The 20287-nt window shown below is 42.4% G+C and overlaps 1 protein-coding gene across 1 annotated transcript in view; it reads left to right on the plus strand.

Moving 5' to 3' along the window:
* The window catches only part of LOC140069974 (Fc receptor-like protein 5), a 45779-nt gene extending 26298 nt beyond the window's left edge, over nt 1–19481 (plus strand). The window contains exons 9-18 of the mRNA XM_072116302.1: nt 485–757; nt 4134–4385; nt 6286–6546; nt 9080–9370; nt 10050–10322; nt 12124–12411; nt 12500–12799; nt 12886–13023; nt 13795–13855; nt 19307–19481. Of these exons, the coding sequence (XP_071972403.1) occupies nt 485–757; nt 4134–4385; nt 6286–6546; nt 9080–9370; nt 10050–10322; nt 12124–12411; nt 12500–12799; nt 12886–13023; nt 13795–13855; nt 19307–19481 (2312 nt within the window). The remainder of the gene's footprint in view (nt 1–484; nt 758–4133; nt 4386–6285; nt 6547–9079; nt 9371–10049; nt 10323–12123; nt 12412–12499; nt 12800–12885; nt 13024–13794; nt 13856–19306) is intronic.
* Nucleotides 19482–20287: the final 806 nt, after the last annotated feature.

Here is a 20287-nt window from a genome sequence, read left to right on the forward strand (position 1 = left end):
CTTTCCCTACCTACTTGTTCAAAACCGCCCTAGACAGTGGCCAGTAACTTGGCGATAGTACCACCTTATTTCTAAAAGATAACAAATCAGGGCAAGACAAACAAATGTATAAGAAAAGCTGCCAAAGCCAATTCAGAAACCTAGAGGAAGATGAACCACAATAGAGATAAATAGGGATAAACAGGAAAACAAGCCAAGGGGGTCAGAAGAAACCAGATATAAGGAGACAGAATAAATGCAAGTGTGATGAAGTATGAACTATAGCACGCACTGAGGATATGTTCCAGGACCTTTCATGTCATGTCAGATCCCTGGTTCTAACCCTGATAGGATAAGTATTCTGTTCATCACAGAAGGTTTACTGTTTGTGAACCATAAAGGAGACTACTGGCTGTGGTGCAAGGAAGCAATAGACCAGTATTCAGACATTACAAGGTTAACAGGTTTATTTGTTAGATGTGGTAATTATTTTATTTTGTTTTAGAGCTTTTTACCTCTCCAGAAATCAGACTAAATCAACATCCGGTGGTGGAAGGAGCTACCATGACGATGACTTGTCACACTACTCGGGGTCTGCTGAGCTACGCCAACTTGGAATTTGATTTTTATAAAGATGGAAAGATTGTGCAAAGGTTTGGTAAATCCAATAAATACAAACTTTTACCTGCCATGCTGGAGGATTCTGGGAGTTACACCTGTGAGGTGTCCAGTGGAACAATGAAGAAAATAAGCAAGGCCATAGATGTTAATGTTCAAGGTGAGTCAACTAAATTGTGATTCCTTCATTTCACTTGAGTTGTTCGGTCACCAGGCTGCATTGCACCATAGTTTAGTTTAATTTTTGTATTCCAATAGATGATTATACGAGATGCTGGTGTATTTCAGTTTATTATACTTATTTTGGTAAAAAGATAGCTAAGGGATGATATCATACCAATATGTACATACAGAGCCATGACGCAAGGAGAAAGAGGTAACGGTCAAAAACTCCAAGGTAGCAAGAAGAACTTGCGGAGAGGGGTGACATGGCCACATCACATCACACAAAGGCCACATCACTTAAACTGCCCACTGGGTTATTATAGTGGCGGATGGTCCCAAGACAGTTATTTACTGGGGTGCAAATACTTCCAAGACCAAGGATTGCGGGACAGCACTCCGTGCCTCCTACTCCACTTCCTTTTCTCCATCCAGTCGGGATCCACCATCAGTTTCAGCAAAGTCACAGGGAAACACGGTAGGTCGTGATCAAATTCATAAATCTGGGCAAAAGACCACATACCATCCAAAGTAGGGAAAATTTCCCTCCTTAAAGTAACTCCATGGATTAACTGAATATTTTGGAAAAAATGTGAAGGAAGAGGTGGAGACAACTCCCACCCTGACAGCCTGTCCTTGTCTCTGGGAAGCCTGACCCACATTAGCTATTACATGCTCCAGTGCCTGTGCAGCAAACGGAGAGTTGCCGATATCAACAGTGCCATTAACTAGGTGGATTCCCGCTACAAGGAAAATATATCATCCTTCATTACATCACTAGAGCATGATAGAATGATCAATAAAATGTGAGAATACAGGCTCACCCTGTGTAGGCATTGCTGGTAAAGTTCCCATCTGACATTGAGGGCTCAGTGGTGGATACAGAGGACTATGCATTGCTCCTGGACATTAGACACTACAGGCTTCATTGCAGATTCCCTGAAAATTTTGGTTTGTTAAGTCTTTGCCTATCTTCTATGATGGATTGTATTCATTCATTTGACAAAATCTCAATGGAGAATGACCACTATTCAAGGGCCAAATCTGTTTTACTAATGACAGAGAAACATGAAAGCTGTGCCACTGATTTATTGCCAATCTCTAGCTCAGGGGTTGTTGCAGGCCTGGGAAAACAAGAAGCAGGATGAAGGAGCGCTGTCAGTATCTTAAAACCTTTGGAAACTGTAGCCAAAACATTTATTCTTGTGCTCATCAGCATCATGGGACCTTCATGGGACCTTCTCCCTCTCTGTATTGGGGATGCAGCTCGATTCTTTGATGCATATTATAAACTTATTGCAGAACTTATGAGTATTGTCGGTGTAAATTAAAAAAAATACAATTCTGGTGTGTACATATCTGCATGCAATACACAGAAACAGATTTTTTCCATTTTTGTTTTTACTATGAAAATTTGTCAAACATAAAAATATACAAAAGAAGGTTTCACGGTAATCACAGAAGATAAAGGGAACATATTATTATTTTCATGGTATGGGGAACATCTGCTCCCCAAAATTGAAAAAATCCAAAACAAGAATTGTTGACTTTCTTTTCCTCCTCTAGAAAAAAAATTAATATAATCTCATTAATTCACTAAAGATACAATGAAGTATCCACAAATGTAAATGAATTCCACAGAAAATGAACTTTTGAACTGCCAAAAAACTGACAATACGAATCTGCTCTGCACTGGCACTTGTGATCCAGGAGAAGCTGGAACTGCAGTTTCGGGTGGCCAAACACTGATAACATTTTTTGGCAAATTTAAGTAAAAAACCTAAATTTGATTTTTAAAATACTAGTTAAAATTTAATACACACGCTTGGGGTATTTAAAGAGAACCTGTCACCCAAAGATTCCCTCTAGGAGCACTTACTAAAGTAAGAAGTTCCCTAACCCTGCCCTGGTGATAGCAGTGTCGTATCAATAAAGCTACCGAACACTGCACTCCATAGCCCTCTGAATGCCGGACCGCTGTGAGCTTGATTGATTTTTGGTTATCATTAATGGAAATCCACCATCAAAATCAAGTGTGATGCATCAGGGGCATTACTCATAGACCCAGGCATCGGGAGTTTGGTAATCGTCTTATATTTGTTATCCCGGCCTCCTTCCTCCTTACATCGGCTTTTAAAATTATGATGATGAGCCAAAGGGCTCTGGGGGAGTTCTACAGGTGCCCATTGGTGCCTTAGTTACAAAACTGTTACACTGATGCCCCCTGCTTTCTCAGCCCTAACCAACTGGTGGTTACTTTTAGGAGGATAACAAATATAAGAAGATTATTACAGTCATTGTGCCTGGATCTATGAGTAAGCGTCCGTGGTTTATCGCACTTGACTTTGATGGTAATGTCCTTTTTTCAAAATGTGACTTATGCCTTGTCTACCTGTAAACATGAGGTACTGGTGGCCATACAATCCAAAATGTGATGCCACGAATAAATGGCCATGTTTTTGGGCTGAGACTATGGTAAATGATCGTATCACACGGTGGAAAATAGTTGTATGGAATGAGTTGACTCCTACCATTCCTTCTCTCCGACAATGGGGGAGATTTACTTACCCGGTCCCTCTGAGTTCCCGAAAGTGCATTGTCCAGTGACAATGCACTGTGCCACCATTCACTAAGATCCTGCGCCCGATATCCTGCATGTGTCGCTTCCCCGCTCAGGTCCCCGGAGTTCACCTTCTTCTTCCTGGTGCATGTAAGTGCATTGTCCGTGTATAATGCGCTGTGCGGGGAGTCACTATGATCGTGCGCCCGATATCCTGCATGTGTCGCTTCCCCGCTCAGGCCCCCGGAGTTCACCTTCTTCTTCCCGGTGCATGTAAGTGCATTGGTTGCAACACAATTTTAATCTTAAATCCCGCGCTCAGTCCAAATCAGTCGGATCTTCCAACTACCCGCCCCCGATTTCTGTTGCATGGAAAAGTCGGAAAGTCTGAAGGAGATGCGATCCGTGGACCTTTAGTAAATAATCCCCAATGTCGGTGTTTTTCAATACATACAAATAGAAAAGTCATTTGGAGCAGGACTGGTAAAGGAAACGAGTGGGTGCAAGCTTCCCCAGCCCTGACAAGTCACATCAATATCCAAAGAAAAAAATTGCGATGAAGAAGCTCTCCTCAAAATTTCTCTTTCTGTTCCATCACATATTCAAACAGAAAGGTTACTCACTATCAATCTCCCAGCTTTCCACCGAGCATCCACCTGGATAAGGTTCTCAGCCCAGAGAACTTCTCTACAGAACTGCTCTCACGGCCGCTGTGACACATGGTCCAAGTACTGTAACAACCCTGAACTCTCCCCTGCCCCCAAACATTGCATTCCCAGCAGTCCCTACATCTCTGGAATTTCTCTTCCATCAGGTCTGGCCGTGGTGTCTTTTACTCCCAATTTTGTAAAGATCTTGACGACAGAAAACATGACCCTGACGTGTAACGTGGATCCTAAACTCAGAGACAAACAAGAGTATTTCTGGTACAAGGACGGAATCCGGATGGACAGAACTCGTCAGAGCTTTACTATTCAGGACGCGGGTGTCAGTGACAGCGGGTATTACCAGTGCCGCTCCACTAATACTCATATGAGTGAGCCCCTCAGGCTGGACGTCTCTAATGGTAAGTCATAGAGAATAAGTCATGTACAAGAGTCTAAGAATTTTCTTACATCATGATACTGTATAAACGAGGTGTCAAACTCAAAAGTGCAGTGGGATAAATATTTTGTCACATTACCTGGCTCCCTGCCAGCAGGGCATGGTGAGTGCCTGGGGAGGAGCAGCTGCAGCCTGTGTGCCTTCTCTCCTCCTCCAATCTTCACGTTGCAAACACAGGTTGTATCGGAGATACTGGATCTCTCTGTTGCCGCACGATCAGTCCACCTTTGAATAATTATTTAGATGTGGATTCATCATGCGGCAACAGAGAGCTCCAGATTCTCCGATACAACCCTTGTTGATAACGTGAAGATTGAATGTGATAGACCCAAATGGGATTTCTGGGCCGCAGAGTAGACCAACATTGATCAATACTTTGTCTGATTTGGCTATAAAAGTAGTTCTGCACAGAGCATAACTCAAAAAGGTGAACGGCACCAACTCATTGGAGCACAAAACATACTCAAGAAAAAACTTGGTGCCTTATGAGCACTTTTTTCCCCTCTTCTTTTTTAGCAAATAATTCTTTAGTGCTTTAGTAGGCAGGAGAGGGAGGGGGATGGTGTGGAGAAGAGGAAGAATGCATGGGGAGACAAATGCAAACAGGCTGGATTGCCCACCACCACAGGACTCACCACACACTGCTGGCAAGGAGCCAGGTGATGTAAATCAAACTATATTAAACTAGTGAAATGATTCAGAATGATGACAAAGGCATTTTTCAAATCAGCAGCACACAGGCTAAAGGAACCAGCTACAAATCACATTGCTGGTAACAGGTTCACTATAAGTTGTAACTGTAACTAAACTTTCGAAAAGCTTTTTCTTTGTCTGCACTGCACATCTGGGTATTTTATCTATAAAACTTAATAAGTCTCTACTAGGATGCGCCTAAACAACACCAAAAGAAGACCAGAAATAAAATAAATCCCAGCCCCCCCCCCCCCTCCCCGGTGTTCCCATGAATTATTTTTGCATTATTAAAATGATTTCTGTAATAAGAACTTTTGTAGGACGTTTTATATAAAGAACTTGAAGAGAGGCTATTAGTGTTTATACATTGTTCTCACTAAGTGTAGCTGCTGTTATTCTGTAAATCTAGTGTAGAACCTGTTACAATTTTACTAGATTTTATTTTAGTCATTTATGCAGATTATGTAAAGTGACAAGCAAAAGGGTACAATGTTTTGAACGTTTCCATATCTCCACATCCCCTTCTTTGAACCATCATGTTATAGACAACCATCTTGGATGTCTCATACTTAATTATTTAGCACAAATCTATGTTAGCAGATGCTTGTAATTTAACTTTAATTATTACTGTTTTGCTCCCACAAATGTTTGATTGGGTTGAGGTCTGTGGACAGTGGGGGGCAATCCAGCAATTCTAAGCCATTAACCATTTCTTTTCCAATCTCTGGGGCAGGGGCAGGCTATATACTGGGGGGCAGGTGCTGGCTATATACTATGGGGCAGGGTCCGGCAAGCTCTATACTGGCAAGGCTGTGACCAATGCAATTGGCTTATACTCAATTAGGTTTTCCCATGTTTTTGTGGTAAAATTAGGGGCCTTGGCTTATATTTGGGTCCGCTTATACTCGAGTATATACGGTAAGTAAAAGTTGGATATTTTTTAGGTCTTTTTCATCCTTGTCTATTTCTTTACAGCAGACTTACAGATACTTTATCCTATGGAACGTGTTGAATATTTTTCCATAGTTTAGTTGGATAGCCTCGCGAGCCTCCGGCGCCTTCTAGAAGCTTTACACTTGTTACATTGTCTCATGTCGGAGACACTTACCTCTAGACTAGATTGCTGAGAGGTGGCCGTATCCGTCTGATCTATGCCGTGTGTTTTTCAGGTGACCTCATTCTGCAGAGTCCTCCATATATATATTTCGGTGACAACCTGCTCCTCGACTGTCACATGCGCCAAGGTCTGCCGTTATTACTGACGGAATTTTATGATAACCAAAATCTCATAAGATACCGCAGCCAGGTCTCCACGCTGCAGCTGACAGCGAAGCCTCAAATGAAATCAACATATAAATGCAGGAAAATTTTACCCGTTAATAGTTTAAGCGATCCATCGTATATGGCAGAAATTTTTATCTACCCCACAGGTAAATATTGTATGTTTGTATTTATATTTCATCAATTAATATGACTTGTTTGTTCCCCTGATTTACAATGGTGAGGGGGCATCAGATGGGGTGTACAGAAAATGGGCCTCCCCTAGGATATCTACATGTGGACAAAGAATCTACGACTGCGCTGGGGTCTCTGCGGCCACTTTTAATGGACACCTGGTGCAGTCTGAGCTGGAAGTGACAAACATGGGGTCATATTACCCTAAGCCAGAGGTGACTACTAGTCACAGCCATCCCATGGCAGCCATGACTGTATCTGTATGTACATATCATCGTATAGTGATGTGCTAGTGCCTATAACTGCATCTGTGTGTACATATCACCCTATAGTGAGGTGCTAGTGTCTGTAACTGCATCTGTCTATACATATCATCCTATAGTGATGTGCTAGTGCCTATAACTGCATCTGTGTGTGCATATCATCCTATAGTGAGGTGCTAGTGCCTATAACTGCATCTGTATGTGTATATATCATCCTATAGTGAGGTGCTAGTGTCTGTAACTGCATCTGTGTATACATATCATCCTATAGTGATGTGCTAGTGCCTATAACTGCATCTGTGTGTGCATATCATCCTATAGTGAGGTGCTAGTGCCTATAACTGCATCTGTGTATACATATTATCCTATAGTGAGGTGCTAGTGCCTATAACTGCATCTGTGTGTGCATATCATCCTATAGTGATGTGCTAGTGCCTATAACTGCATCTGTGTGTGCATATCATCCTATAGTGATGTGCTAGTGCCTATAACTGCATCTGTGTGTGCATATCATCCTATAGTGAGGTGCTAGTGCCTATAACTGCATCTGTCTATACATATCATCCTATAGTGATGTGCTAGTGCCTTTAACTGCATCTGTGTGTGCATATCATCCTATAGTGAGGTGCTAGTGCCTATAACTGCATCTGTGTGCATATCATCCTATAGTGAGGTGCTTGTGCCTATAACTGCATCTGTATGTGTATATATCATCCTATAGTAAGGTGCTAGTGCCTATAACTGCATCTGTGTGTATACATATCATCCTATAGTGATGTGCTAGTGCCTATAACTGCATCTGTGTGTGCATATCATCCTATAGTAAGGTGTTTGTGCCTATAACTGCATCTGTATGTGTATATATCATCCTATAGTAAGGTGCTAGTGCCTATAACTGCATCTGTGTGTATACATATCATCCTATAGTGAGGTGCTAGTGCCTATAACTGCATCTGTATGTGTATATATCATCCTATAGTAAGGTGCTAGTGCCTATAACCACATCTGTGTGCAAATATCATCCTATAGTGAGGTGCTAGTGCCTATAACTGCAACTGTGTATACATATCATCCTATAGTGCAGTGTTAGTGTCTATATGCAACAAGAGGTAGACATTAGAGGTCACAATATGAAGGGGAGCTAAGAGGCCACAATATGGGGGAAGATGAGGGTCCACAATATGAGGGGAGATATAAGAGACCACAACATGGTGCAACTAAAATTGTAGCTATGCAAGCTGGTGCACACAGTTTATGCACTTTGGGCGCGATAGTAAGGCATAGTGTAGTGTCCCTTACTATTAGTATATGTGGGCCATTGTCTCACACTTCCCATGGACCACCTTTAGCAATAAATATTTCCCAACACATCCCTGACCCAGCCTCTGGGATTGATTTAAAAAAAATAATAGCTCATACCTTACATTTCTTGGTTTGACCGATCTAATCTCCTACCTCTCACGAGCATTGTCCATCCATCCCACCCAACAATTCTTCTCCAAAATCAGGAAACTTCTGCTAAACTAATGGGATTTATAAGGTGACAATACAATACAATGACACTGACACTTGTTGGTGGAAAATACCTTGGCCACGGCCTTTATTTACTACCTTACATAAACTTGCAAAACCAACTTAGATAAAACTTTATTCACCATAACTTTATTTACAAACATCAGATTCGCCATAAGCCAAACTGAAGTCAACTTAACAGCGAATTTTCCCCGGTACATAAAACAAAGGCCGGCACAAGAAGACAAGAAATATTACAATACAATCATAAGGGAGGGCGGACGGGCAACACGGTGCGATGTCCGGGGTTCAATACTGAAAAAGTGCGCCTTACCACTAGATTGTCAATATATAAAGAAAACCCCGGACACGTGACCTGCTTACTAATAGCCAATGAATCCCTGCCACCAAGATACAGAAGTAAAGACAGCGACCCATTGGCCTTTGACATCAACAAATCAAGTACTTGTTGCCACCGGGCAGACTTCAGCCCAGGTGGCAACAACAAAGAGCGGGAAAATTCTTCCCGCCAAATTATCTCATACAGTTCACCATATACCTGCCCCTAATCCCATGAGGAACCCTCCTTATTGTCCGGGTTCCCCACATTCTGATGAGACGTAGGTCACAGGACACCATGCAGAATCCTATAACTTAGATTTGGACTTGGCGGACATGCGTCTCCCACACACCATACAATTCGATTTTACCGTTGTTATTTTTTCTTTTCTAGATCCCTTTCAACATGTGGAAATAAAAATGTTAAAGCCTCCAGCAATAACGCACTTTCCTCTTACCCTCTCCTGCAATGTTGAGGTAGACCCTGGCTTTAATCTTCTCCATGATAGAAGAAACCTAGAATTTGCTTTTTTCAAGGATGGAAACCAAGTCCAGGATTATGGTACAAGTTCTACGTATCAGATCACAAAAGCTGCAGTAAAGGATTCTGGGAATTATACATGTTACGTCAACTACTTACCTAAAGGCATGAGAAACAGCGAGCAGCTAGAAGTCATTGTGGAAGGTAACTAGAGGGGACATTGACCAGGTTGATGAGTTTTGTCCATCTTCAGGGATCTGACCAGGGAGAGGACAACCCGGACGTGTGTGGCAATAGTTGGGGGGGGGGGGGTGCATCAATAAGCTACTCTGTACTCCCAATATTTAGTCACCACAAAGCTTGGCGTTCTGATGAATTTGGCTGTGTGATCAGAGAAGAGTCTCACCAGTGATGGACGGGAAGCTTTGGGCTTATTACCAATCCCCATAGTTATTGTACAATTAATGATAGGTAAAGGACCTCTTCTGATTTGGGTCCTTATGGTAAAATATAAATAGGGGCAAATCTAGAACTTAATCTTACCATAAATATTGCACCATGATTAGACCCAAAGGATTTCTTTCCAACAACATTCTTTTCCTATAGAGAATGAGGTCAGTATATGGTTTAATAAAAAAAATTAAAGGTTATAAAAATAAAAAACATTTTTGTAAACCAACTATAATCCCCTCAGCAGCCAAAAGGGGAGAGCTGAAAGTTTTACAGCTCACCTAGAATGTTATAACATATTGTTAAGCTCCATAGCTCCCCCTAGTGGTGGCCACCTCCTGGAAGAATTATCTCCTATGAGATTATGTGTGATCTGTGTATTGTTACATATAATATTTTATTTGTTTAATTCTTGTTGGATCCTTGATTTTAGAGATTTTTTCTACTCCTGTTCTAATCATGGAGAGCACCATCATTGAGCAAGGAAAACCAATTAATGTAAACTGTGACTATTCAATCAATCCACACATGGAAGGGGGAATTTTTTTGGCTTATATAATTAAAAATGGCCAGCATTATTCGGAGAACAGCAGTTTCCACATTGCTTCCGCTCAGCAGTCTGATACTGGAGAATACTGGTGTGAGGTATCGGATCACTTCAAGACAGAAGTCAAAACCAGCAGCATCGTGCATGTCCTCGTAGAAGGTAAGACCTCAATTATATATGAACACCCTGCTCCCTACACATCAATGTCCACATGTAGCATCATTACATTGGGATGAACCCTTTAAAGGAAACCTACCACTTGTAGTGGCAGGTTTCCGATGGCAATACCGCTCGGCGCTTACCGTGCACGCGGCTACATAGGAAGTGAATGAGAGCCGCGTGCACGGTAAGCGCCGAGCGCGTACCTGCCTGCGCCGGCTATAACGTTTAAAAAGTGTTTTAAACCGCGATACCGCGGTTTAAAACACTAACTAAAATAAGCTCCGGCACCAGCTCACCCTGAGCTGGTGCCCGGTATTTCCATCGGAAACCTGCCACTACAAGTGGTAGGTTTCCTTTAAAACAAACAGGAAGACACCAATATTGTGCTGCATTGCCCTTTTCTTTCCATAGTTATGGCACTTTCTGTACTGAAGCTACTTGTCAAAAATCTTCTTCCGCAGCAGTAAAGTGGGTGGAGACTAACCTCCTCCTTTATCTGCCCTGAAGGAGAGATGAAGTTAGTCTGCCCACAGTTCCCATGATCCATCCATGATGGCATACTGTAAAAGATTATGAGCAAAATCCATTCAGTATATGGAAGGAGCGATCAGAGCCCCTATGCTTCAAGTACCCTAGGAAGTCTACAAGTACAATAAGGAAAATAATACATTTTCCAATTATCCCTTTTCTGTTGAACTTATTTAAAAAAAAATTTTTAAACATGTTTGACATCAATGCACTCCCGATTTGAGATGAGCAGGTTTGTCTAAATTCAGATTCAGTTGGTTCATCTGAACACCAACTCAATTGATGTCAATGGGGACCCGGATTTTAAAATAAAAAATGGGGGTAGTAACGGATAGAGAGGTGAAAAATGGTGGACATTACAGGGAGATGCCCTGCCCACGATGGGCTTGAATCTGGGGCTCCAAAATTCTTAATTCAGAGAGAACAGTGGGGGAGAGCTCCTTGCTGTAGATGATTAATTTACACAACAAAATCAATGTCAAATCTCGCTGAATTGCTCTCAATGGCATTTGGTTTCATGCTTCTTTTCTTGAAAAACATACTCAGGAAAGCATTCGAATGACAGCTCCCTTTCAGGGTCTTTTCCTTGGGGAAAGCTAGGTCTGAGTTTGAGTTAATTTTGTTTGCAGCTGTGGCTTGAGTGATGGATGGCTGAACAAGTCAGCTGCTGGGGGCAGCGTCCATTACTCCCTTTATTTCCTGCGAAGTTTCATCAGAGTTTGTTGGTTATTACAGTCTTTTCACTTTGTATTTTTCTAGTGTAATTGTTCTGCTTGCTATTTTGAGTATCTGATGTCAGCTACATTTATTCGACCATTCTTTTGCTATATCATTCTGTGCCTCGCCACCATCTTAGATTTTATTCAGATGTGTCTGACTGTGCTTGTCCATCTATTATCGGTTGCTTTTTCCTCTGTTTCTTGTCTCTTCCCTGGTGTGAAACTTCTATTTTTGGAGTCAGACTCGTGTTTGGTTATTGCCTTGACGTATTTGTACTTGTGTGAACACTGATCTGTCTCTGACTTCCTGCTTCCTGTTCGGTCCACTATCTGGTAGCTGCATTCGAGGTCGGTTTTCCCTTTCACGTAGAAGGTTCCTAATAGTGGGTTCACTCTTACCTGTTTATCTGTTGTAGCCACGTCCCAATCCAGCAGGGACTTTAGTTCGCCACCACTTATCCAGTTTGATAGTTTCCACTAAGTCTGGTTACACAATGTTGGACCGGTTCTTGACAATCAAATTTTCAACTCTTCCAATTTTTTTTATACAGAAAAAGTGCTTGATGCAAAAATCAGCACTGTCCAGCAGGATCCCGATATGTGGATTGGAAGTAATATAACTTTCACCTGTTCTATACGTGAAGGGACATCTCTTTCATTTACATGGTTGCACAATGGCAAGGAGATAGACAAGAACTGTGAATCATACAATCTCCGAGAACATGGCAGAGTGCTCTTCATAGGAGCCCTTCAGCAGGAGCACTCCGGGGTCTATCGATGTAACGTCAGCAATCACCTGTCATCTGGTATGAGTGATGAGCTGAAGATCAGGGTCAGAGGTGAGAGACACTTCTAGATAAATATTCATAGATCCCATCCTAACAGACTATTTTTTAGATCTCACTATAGAAAATTTCTCTGTTACAGAATGGGCAGGCGGATTCTTCCTCTCACCAAACAAAGACATTATATTGATGCCTGACGACAGCATCACATTAACTTGCTCATTGACTCAAGGTAATGGATCCAACTTCTTCTGGATACACAACGATCGAAACCTGAAACAGGACACATCTACATACGAGTTCAGGGAAGGCGGAAAAGTTCTGCACATAAAGTCTGCACAGCCTGATCATGAGGGGTCCTACCAATGTGGGGTCAAAAAGGAGATCCACCCAGGAAGAACATTGGTTTCAAAAAGTGGCGTTTGGACCTTCAAAATCTCCAGTAAGCCTCCTGTGTTGTATCATCCTGACATAGATGATCACGGATCACATATAAGATCTAATTTCATAATCTTTCATTTTGTATAGATGGCTCCTACCTCAAACCATTCGTGATTGTCCTCGTGGTGGACCTCATCCTCTTCATCTCCATTTTCATCCTTGTTGTGCACATGTATGAAAACAAGATACATTATCTTCTCCATGGAAGACCACAAAGCGTAAGAGGTAAGGAAGAAATATATTTTCACAACTTAAGGGTCAGCAATTCAGTTCTAGACAAAATCAGATCTCCCAGCAGGCATTTCTCAAGGGATTCTTTTGACCTGCATTTCCCTTAGGTAAGGCCGGCGTTGGGTTCCCGGAGTTTGTTGGAGAATAAAAACGTATTGCTGTAGAAGTAAAGTAAAGGGAACTGTTATCACACATTTTCGGGAATGACAGCATCCCATAGACATTTTAATAATAATAATTCCCAATCTGCTTTTATTACTAACATTACTACTTCCAATCACATTTTAAAGTTTTTAAAATTATACCTGGCTACCTGCCAGCATCAAGTCATGGGCTGTTTGTTACAAGGCTGTAATCGGCATCATTATCTCCTCTCCTCTCTTTAACTGGAGGTCATGACTGGAACGGCGGTCACGGGGATGGAAGTAGAGGAGGTGATGTCCACGCAAAACATTATTTTTTGGGTCATGTTTATTACTCTTTCTCACTCATGCAGCCTCTAGCTGACCCCATGTTCAAACCAAATCTGTCAGCTCTCAGGGAGCAGATAATGATGATGATGATGTTAACACCAGGGACACCAGGCCCCTGTGACTGGATGCAGCTTGCTGGCAGGGAGTTGGGTAACTTTTATTAACTTTTAAAAGTGAGTGGAACAAGTTAGGTTAAATATGTTTGGTTTATATCTGAGGAATGTAACCTAATGGGAAACTGAAAGTAACATCTAACAAACTCATAGTACAATTTTTTATGACTTACCTCCAGTGCCTATGGAAACCATTGAAGATGAGGTTGTTCTCCTGGACAATGAGAAGACATGTAAAAGGTCAGTGCTATACTGGGACATGTGTGTAACTTAGAGAACAGTTTTCCTTTGAGAATTGATGAGACAGTGTAAAGAACATCCAAAGTGAATAGGCAGCACTCCAGATCCTAAATACAGGGGAAACAGGGGACCTTTATCGTGTGACCAGTGTGTATACAAAGCCGTGCCACAAAACGGTCGCGTGTGACACAAATGTGGCGCTGACACTTCTTAAATACATGTGCAAGGACCTTACACTAGAAAGAAAGTGCAAAGTCTGACAGAAAACTGGCGCAAAGCCCTTAGTAGCCTGAGGCTCATTTGCATAATTTTGAAAGCCTTTAACAGGGCATAAGAAGCTGATAGAAGAGCAAATTCTGCCAGAGGGGGCACCTCAGTGTGCTTGGTTTACAGTCCTTCATCCTGGTAGTAGATGTTCTTACACCTGATCTCATGGGACCACAGCAGAAGGACATAATGGGCAGATTTACTTACCCGGTTCCGTCGCGATCCTGCGTTGCGTTGTCCGATGAGGATTCGGGTCCGGTGTGATTCACTTACATCGTGCGTCCAAGTTCCTGCATGTGTTGCTGCTGCGCCGAGGTCCGCCGGAGTTCACCTGCTTCTTCCTGGTGCATGTGAGTGCTTGATCTTTCGTGGTTTGTCCGAATCCGTCGGCCACACCCCCGACTTCTGTTGCGTGCAAGCCGGCGCCGATGCGCCAAAATCCGATCTCGGATAAATCTGAGAAAATCACCACAAATGAGAAATTTTTATCTAATATTATTGTAAAATGAATATTTTCGGGGGCTTCTCTATGGTTCAGTTGGGTTTATGGGTTCAGTGGTTCGATTACAATTGTCTTGAAGGTGGAGAACCCATATCTATGTCATGGAGCTCGTCAATCACCAGAGAGGGCGGAGATTACAAATGACACGCCCCAAATGAGGAGGTCCCATAAGTAATAGTGGGTTGTCCACCCAAAACAGTATTTTTTATGGTGAATCAAACTTTCTTTCATTGGGAAACCCCTTCAATGTCCAAATTTTCATCGTTTGCCACACATAAAAATTTTGGTAAAAAGTTATTATAAGATCTTACAGGTTATGGGTGTCATAGTGATTGGAAGAAATGTGTTTATTTGCTAATATTTTTTTGAAGGTTTGAGAACAGAACAATAAAGTCACAAAATAGAATTTCCTGGATGTTGTCATTTGGACCACACAGTGAGAGCCATAAAGACAAAACCTCTAATATGGAGTAACTTTTTTCCCAGTCATCCACTGCATTGCCCTGAACGCCTTTTCTGTTTTGCGTTTTAATTTTTTTGTTCTCCTCCATTAAAATTTTCATTTTTTAGTTAGTTTTATGTATAAAGCTTTGTGAGGGCTTGTTTTTTGTACTGAGTAGCAAGAAAAACTTTTCAAATGTATTGAAATTTTTTTTTAAAAAATGCCTTTGCACCAGCTTGCTCTTGTGGGCTCTGTTTTTGGGCTTCCACTGTGGGCTCTAAATGACACCACCTCCACTTTAATCTCGATAGGATCAGAGGGATACCAAATTTTAATTAATTTTAATTTAAACTTTTGGAATATAAAAGTTTTTTTTGTCCTATTCTGTTGCCAATAATTTTTTTAATAATGCGTTGAATGGATCTGTGTGAGGTGTCATTTTTAGCAGGACATGATCTTAGACTGTACAAGATTTTGATCACTTTTTAGTTACAGTATATACTCAGGTATAAGTTGAGTTTTTTTAGCACAGTTTTTGTGCTGAAAATTCCCCACTCGGCTTAAACTCGGGTATATATTAAAAAAAATAAACTGACTACAGGCGGTCCCCTACTTAAGAACACCTGACTTACATACGACCCCTAGTTACAAACGGACCTCTGGTAATTGGTAATTTACTGTTCTTTAGCCTTAGGGTGCGGTCACACGTCGCGTTTACTGCATGCGTTTAAAAACGCATTGCTACAGCTGAAGGGGTATTTCCCTAATTAAACAGCTGTTAACGCTTGCGTTTACAAAACGCAAGCGTTAACGCATTGTTAACGCATGCGTTAACATCGCGGTTAACGCATGCGGTTGTTAACGCATTGTTAACACATGCGTTAACCGCGATGTTAACGCATGCGTTTTGTAAACGCAAGCGTTAACAGCTGTTTAATTAGGGAAATATCCCTTCAGCTGTAGCAATGAGTTTTTAAACGCATGCAGTAAACGCGACGTGTGACAGCACCCTTAGGCTACAATAATCAGCTATAACAGTGATCACAGGTGTCTGTAATGAAGCTTTATTGATAATCCTGATTCTTATAAAAATTCAACATTTTTAAAATCCAATTGTCACAAAGACCAAAAACAATTTGGCTGGGGTTACAATGATAAAATATACAGTTCCGACTTACATACAGATTCAACTTAAGAACTGCCTGTACTCACCATTCTGACGCCTTGGGCAGCTACTTCTATCTTCATGTGGGCGGGTGCCGGCTCCAGCTCTGCGACAGCTCCATGGGCAGCCCACCGACTGCAGGCCCGCGACAGTTCTGTGCACACAGCCCGTCCGACCCACAACTGTGATGTCAGCAGTTGATAGAGCGGGACTTTTGGGACACTGCAATACCTTACATTTTTGTTACTTTTTTTAGTTATTTCATATCAGTTCCAGGAGAAAGGGGTGATATCTACTTTAGTACAGACTCCAGGCTGTCATGGAGACAGATCGGTACTTTACAGGTTGTAAAGGGTTTAAATACCACTCAGGTTTTAAATGCCACCAATGGCTTTTAACAGGTTAACACCACTCATCAGTTTTTGTAGTGGGTGTTTGCTGTATAATGCAGCACTAGTATGTCACGTCATTAAGGTATTAAAAGAAAGCACTGGGGAGAATAATGTGTACATACCTCTCAACAGTCCCGGATCAAGTGAGATAGTCCTGGTTTTCGGGTTCTGCCCCACTTTCCTGTCTGGCAGGAGGTCTGTTCCGGGACATCACCTGACAATCATCCTGACAATGACTGAGCTGATTGCAGTGATAATGCAGAGAGCTGACAGGTGCAGTGTGATGATGCCTTTAGAGTTACACACAGCAGAAGGAGAGAAGAGAGGAGCTGCTATAGGGGAAAGGTGAGTATATGTATTAATTATTTTACAGCAAGGGCAAAAGAAGAGGAGGAGCTTCTGGGGGGGGGGGCACAATATGAGTGGATATGTGAGCAGACACAATATTAGAAGGCAAATGTTCTGGCCAAGATGTGAGGAGGAGCTGCTGAGGGCACAGTATGAGGGGGCTTTAATATGAGGAGGAGCTGGAGGCACAATTTCAGAGGAGTACAAAGTTAGCTCCTCTTCTTCTCCGGGTTCTTCGTGGTTCTTCCTAGGAGTGCAGGCAGGAAGGAACCACGAGGAGCCGAGAGGAGAAGAGGTGCTGCGGGGAGCATTGGAGGGTAAGTATATAAGTTTATTATTTTTATATACTCAAGTATAAGCCGAGTGGGGCTTTTTCTGCACAAAAATTGTGCTGAAAAACTCGACTTAGACCCAAGTATATTCTGAAGTCCTGACCACATGGTGTGCTGTTAACAGTAAGTATGTGCGTGGACAAGGCATGAAGTGATCCTCATACGGGTAGAAAACAAGACGGAAAATGGCTGTTACCAGTGAATTGAGGATAGGTTTTCTTTGTGCACTAGCTTTTACATCTTTTCACTGCCTGAGATCCAAACTGTGTATTTTCTAAGATTACATTCTGTTTCTTGAATTCACTCTGAGCCTGTATCCGAGGAACCCTGAACCCTGAAACTTGTGTCCTGGCTGAGCCGTGTCCTCATGTCTCTGAGCCACAGGCAGTTCTCTTCTCCTCATGTCTCTGAGCCACAGGCAGTTCTCTTCTCCTCATGTCTCTGAGCCACAGGCAGTTCTCTTCTCCTCATGTCTCTGAGCCACAGGCAGTTCTCTTCTCCTCATGTCTCTGAGCCACAGGCAGTTCTCTTCTCCTCATGTCTCTGAGCCACAGGCAGTTCTCTTCTCCTCATGTCTCTGAGCCACAGGCAGTTCTCCTCTCCTCATGTCTCTGAGCCACAGGCAGTTCTCTTCTCCTCATGTCTCTGAGCCACAGGCAGTTCTCCTCTCCTCATGTCTCTGAGCCACAGGCAGTTCTCTTCTCCTCATGTCTCTGAGCCACAGGCAGTTCTCTTCTCCTCATGTCTCTGAGCCACAGGCAGTTCTCTTCTCCTCATGTCTCTGAGCCACAGGCAGTTCTCTTCTCCTCATGTCTCTGAGCCACAGGCAGTTCTCCTCTCCTCATGTCTCTGAGCCACAGGCAGTTCTCTTCTCCTCATGTCTCTGAGCCACAGGCAGTTCTCTTCTCCTCATGTCTCTGAGCCACAGGCAGTTCTCTTCTCCTCATGTCTCTGAGCCACAGGCAGTTCTCCTCTCCTCTTGTCTCTGAACAATAAAGGACACTTTCTCCTCATGCCTCTGAGCTCTACAGGCAGTTCTCTCCTCCAAATGTCTGAGCTCTACAGGTGCATCAAACCAGCAGGGCCCAACAGAGTTGGTGGGTGGTTAATGTCAGTGAGTGGCTGGTTGGTTAGCCCTGGATGTTGGTCACAGCAGGTCCTTCCTGGATATGCTGCCTCTCCATACACATCAGTGCAGGCAGAGATACAGCAATAAAGATGGGGGTGTGTGTCACATAATTTAAGGTTCCCTGGGGGCAGCTAGCCAGGGGCATACAGTATAACATTACGTTTGAACTCACGGTTGCTTTATTATCCAATAGTCTCAATACCTAGTAAAAAAAAGTGGTGCCCTCTGTCGGAGCAGTGCAGGGTGCGCCAGATTTATGAAGAACGTGCACCAGAAATCCTGAATCGGGCGCCCCCTGCACACTACACAGGACACTGCACATAGTACACACTGCACTGGTCTCAGTAAATGGGGGCCAATCTTTGTGGAATTTCCGATTAAAAGATGAATCCTTTCTGAAGTCTCAGTAAAAACAATACATGTTGGTATGGCCTACGAGTTTTGAGTGGTGCCCTGCTCTTGATCATGACATGCTAATTCTCCATTAAAACATTTAAAACACTATGCAGCCAATACAGTTTTATATAAGAGGGCATCAATTTGGTCATAATGCCCGAAAAAAAATCAAGATCATCTTGGGGCCATACAAGATATTTACTGGAAAGATGGATACAGATTCGCTGATTAGTTGATTGATGTCAAAAGCCTGTGTAGTCGGATACCACACGACCTGGGGGTGGAGAGAATCACACAGCACTAGAGAATGCACAAAAAGAAGCTAATTATACTGATTTCATATGTGAGGGTCTCCGCTTCATACTTACCCATAATGCTTCTGTGACAATAAGTGGTATGTCCCAAAAAACGGTGCAGCTATGAGCACCCTGGTGGCTTGCACCTTGGCTAATATTTTTCTTGCAGTTTTTGAAAGCAGGTTTGTTTTCACACTGAGCAAAGCTTCCGTCAAACACATTAAAACCTTTTTGAGATTTTTGGATGACGTTTTTATGGTCTCTGATGGCACGGAGCAGCAGTTCATGGAATTTGTTAAATATCTGAATAAATCCAATGATATGAACACGCGGTTCACTTCTGTCTTTGGAGAGTAGAATTTCTGGACGTGGAGGTGAGGGCACAAGAGTACGGCCTGGTCACTTCCGCCTTCAGAAAACCAACCACCACAAATTCATTATGATGTGACAGCTTTCACCTAGAGCACACTAAGGAGAGTTTACCATGCGGTCAAATTCTACGAATAAAAAGGTTGAGTAGTACAAAAGTCGGCTTCAAACAGCAGGTCTTGGAACTAAGAGGGAGACTTATGGAACGGGTGTTAGCAGAAGTCACAAAATCACACCGGGTCATGTCCTTCAGAAGGAGCCAAACTATCAGGAACCATTTAGTTAGAAGTCGCTTCACCACATTGCACCAAACCTGGTTGGGAAGAAGTACACCCAGGGGTAACTTTAGATGCAGTAACTGCAACTTTTGTAAGTTTAATAGTCAAGCAAAAACGTAACCCTGGGAGGTGTAAATTGGAAGGTGAAATGGTTTATGCAGAACCTCGTTTGTGGTACGTGCCATACAGTGTCCCTGTGGCAGATTTTACATGAGGGAACAATCCGAAACCTCATTAGATTCAGGGAACACCATAGATCTATCGCTTTGGGCAACGGTTCAGACGATTGGGTCTGAATAACCGGAAGGACCTTTATGCATTCTTATAAATTCTCCGATTGAGTGGTCATATTATTCTGCCAACTTTTATTGTTTAGTGCCTTAATTATACATTCTCCTACTCAGTAAGGTCCACGAATATCTGCCTAAAAGAGTTTAAAAATGGCTTAAAAATGCTCAAGAATAATAGATGTTTAAGAAATTTCTCATACTGTAGTCAATATGAAGTGAATCTCTC

This window comes from Engystomops pustulosus, chromosome 7 (genome assembly GCF_040894005.1).
Source record: "Engystomops pustulosus chromosome 7, aEngPut4.maternal, whole genome shotgun sequence".
Classification (NCBI taxonomy): domain Eukaryota; kingdom Metazoa; phylum Chordata; class Amphibia; order Anura; family Leptodactylidae; genus Engystomops; species Engystomops pustulosus.